The sequence below is a fragment of the Triticum aestivum genome, chromosome 1B, assembly GCF_018294505.1.
Source record: "Triticum aestivum cultivar Chinese Spring chromosome 1B, IWGSC CS RefSeq v2.1, whole genome shotgun sequence".
Lineage (NCBI taxonomy): Eukaryota > Viridiplantae > Streptophyta > Magnoliopsida > Poales > Poaceae > Triticum > Triticum aestivum.
Window position 1 is genome coordinate 284,555,411 of NC_057795.1, and position 2,412 is coordinate 284,557,822.

General features: G+C 48.8%; 1 protein-coding gene across 1 annotated transcript in view; it reads left to right on the forward strand.

Annotated features, from left to right (window-relative positions):
• The first annotated feature begins 483 nt into the window (after positions 1–483).
• LOC123119649 (3-ketoacyl-CoA thiolase 2, peroxisomal) overlaps positions 484–2,412 on the forward strand; it is a 4,069-nt gene continuing 2,140 nt past the window's right edge. The window contains exons 1-7 of the mRNA XM_044539518.1: positions 484–816; positions 915–991; positions 1,518–1,602; positions 1,700–1,826; positions 1,912–2,010; positions 2,089–2,156; positions 2,261–2,368. Coding sequence (XP_044395453.1) covers positions 730–816; positions 915–991; positions 1,518–1,602; positions 1,700–1,826; positions 1,912–2,010; positions 2,089–2,156; positions 2,261–2,368 — 651 coding nt within the window. The 5' untranslated portion in view covers positions 484–729. The remainder of the gene's footprint in view (positions 817–914; positions 992–1,517; positions 1,603–1,699; positions 1,827–1,911; positions 2,011–2,088; positions 2,157–2,260; positions 2,369–2,412) is intronic.

Here is a 2,412-nt window from a genome sequence, read left to right on the forward strand (position 1 = left end):
AATCAGCGAAACTGTACTCTGAATATAAGATCTTAGTACTTTGAGCATAGTTTTGGCCTTCGAGATAAAATCGGACTACGATGACCCAAACTTCAAAGATGTTCATATCGACAATATGGAACTCTTTCATGAAGACCACTTCTCCATTTGAGGCCACCTTAAATAAGTTATTGACCGTGCCAAAATCTGATGTCAACAGTACCCTATTTTTATTTTACAGGCCGCCTAAATGTATTTAGAGATGCTCTAAATGGGCGCGAAATTCGTGGAGGCCTGCTCCGGCGCGGCAGCCTGTCGCCGTCTGTGGAAGCCACGCCGGGCAGCATTTGTCTTGCCCCGGCATCCCGTGCACCGCGTGGGAGGAAAACCAACCCAACAACTATGCCCCTCGCGTCGCCTCCCACGACCACGATCGACGACCACCCGGGACCGGCGAGTCGAGTCTTGCAAAGTCGTCCATAGTTTTCACACCCCCGACCTCTCCACCCCACCAAAGTCGCAGTGAGCTCCTCCGAAATTCCCCCTCCTCTTCCTCTACTTTTTTTTCAGGGGCTCCTTTACCTGACTAGAAATACCACACGCCCCGTCCGTCGCCACCCGGCGCGCGCAGCAGACTACCGACTAACCAACCATTCTCACCATTAACCACCAATTCCTCCCGAGACAGGGAGGACGCCGAGAGGCAGGGGAGAAGGAAGAAAGGAGGCAAGGTTGAGACAGCAGCCAGCAATGGAGAAGGCGCTCGACAGGCAGAGGATCCTGCTGCGGCACCTGGAGCCCGCGGCCGGCGCCAGCCCTGCCGCCTCCGCCATCTCCGTGAGATCCTTCTCCCTCTCATCTCCTCTTCGCCGCCGTGCCGGCGTCTCGGTTCCAGATCTGTGACGATCTTGCCGTTTCTTTACTTGGTGTCGCAGGCCAGCGCGTGCGCCGCGGGGGAGAGCGCCGCGTACCACCGGGGTCCCTGCTTCGCCGACGACGTCGTCATCGTCGCGTAAGTCATGTCTGCCGCTCCTTCTCCTGTCGCTTCGTCCGCTACTGTTTGTTGGATCGTCAGCTGCTAGTTAGGCTCTGGTTGCCAGTGGTGCCGGAATTCATGCTTAGCTTTTCGGTCTGGCCGTTGGCCAAAGAAAGATACAGTGCCAAGTGTACTTTGGTGATCACGACGGTACTGCAAACTGTGGAAGCATGCAACAATGGATTAATGCCAACTTAGTTTCTTGGCTTTTGTGTTTGCTAAGGTCGTGCCAGATTTGGTCCTTGTGAACTGTCTGAGTTGCATGTCTACTGCGCCGGAGAATGATACAGATCATAAAGATCTTCGGAGTAACTTTTAGCATTACAGATATACGAATTGGATAGGAAGTATATATGTATGAACTGCAACAGAACTAGCACTGTCTTTTCGCACTAGGTTCATAATTGTAATATTTCAATAATTTTCCTTTTTCTTAGCCAATTCTCGTAAACAGAGGTCAAACATAAAACATGCATGACGTATCTACCTTTCATGTCTTCAGTGCCTATAGGACAGCAATCTGCAAGGCCAAGAGAGGTAGTTTCAAGGATACACTCCCTGAGGACCTCCTAGTGCCCGTATTCAAGGTTTCTGTTTGTTATCTTGTTTCCTTGTTGCAACCAAAACAACAATTTAGTGAAGTAGTTGCTCTTGTCTCATCATCCTTTCCGCTCCCAATTTCAGGCTTTGGTGGATAAAACAAAGTTAAATCCGAGCGAAGTTGGCGACATTGTTGTTGGTACTGTTTTAGCTCCTGGGTCCCAAAGGGCAATAGAATGCAGGATGGCCGCGTTGTATGCGGGTTTCCCTGGTAATTTCACCATCTTCATCACATTTTCCTTTAATATTGGACATGATTATCCCCACCTTTGATTAACTCGTTTCATGTGCTGTAGACACGGTTCCTCTGAAGACTGTAAACCGGCAGTGCTCTTCTGGGCTTCAGGCAGTCGCAGATGTTGCTGCTGCTATAAAAGCAGGGATGTATGATATCGGTATGGTTTACTGAAAACTGATTTATGTAGTTTGTTTGACTTCGTTGGTGATCTTAATTTGTTCGCTCCTTTCAAAAGGTATTGCTGCTGGCGTAGAGTCCATGACAGTGAACAAAGTTGATCTTATTGGGAAAGTGAATCCCAAAGTAAGTCAAATGGGTCGGTTTCACGCAAGACTATCGTCTTTAGATGCATCTGTAAAGATGTTACAGCTGATAAAATGTTGGGTTGGGATCTCCAACTATTTTAGGTTGAGCTATTTGCTCAAGCACGTGATTGCCTTCTCCCAATGGGCCTTACCTCTGAGAATGTTGCACAGCAATTTGGCATAACACGCATGGAGCAAGATCAAGCTGCTGTAAGTTGGCTGATTGTCCTTACTTTATGGCACTTGTGTGTGAC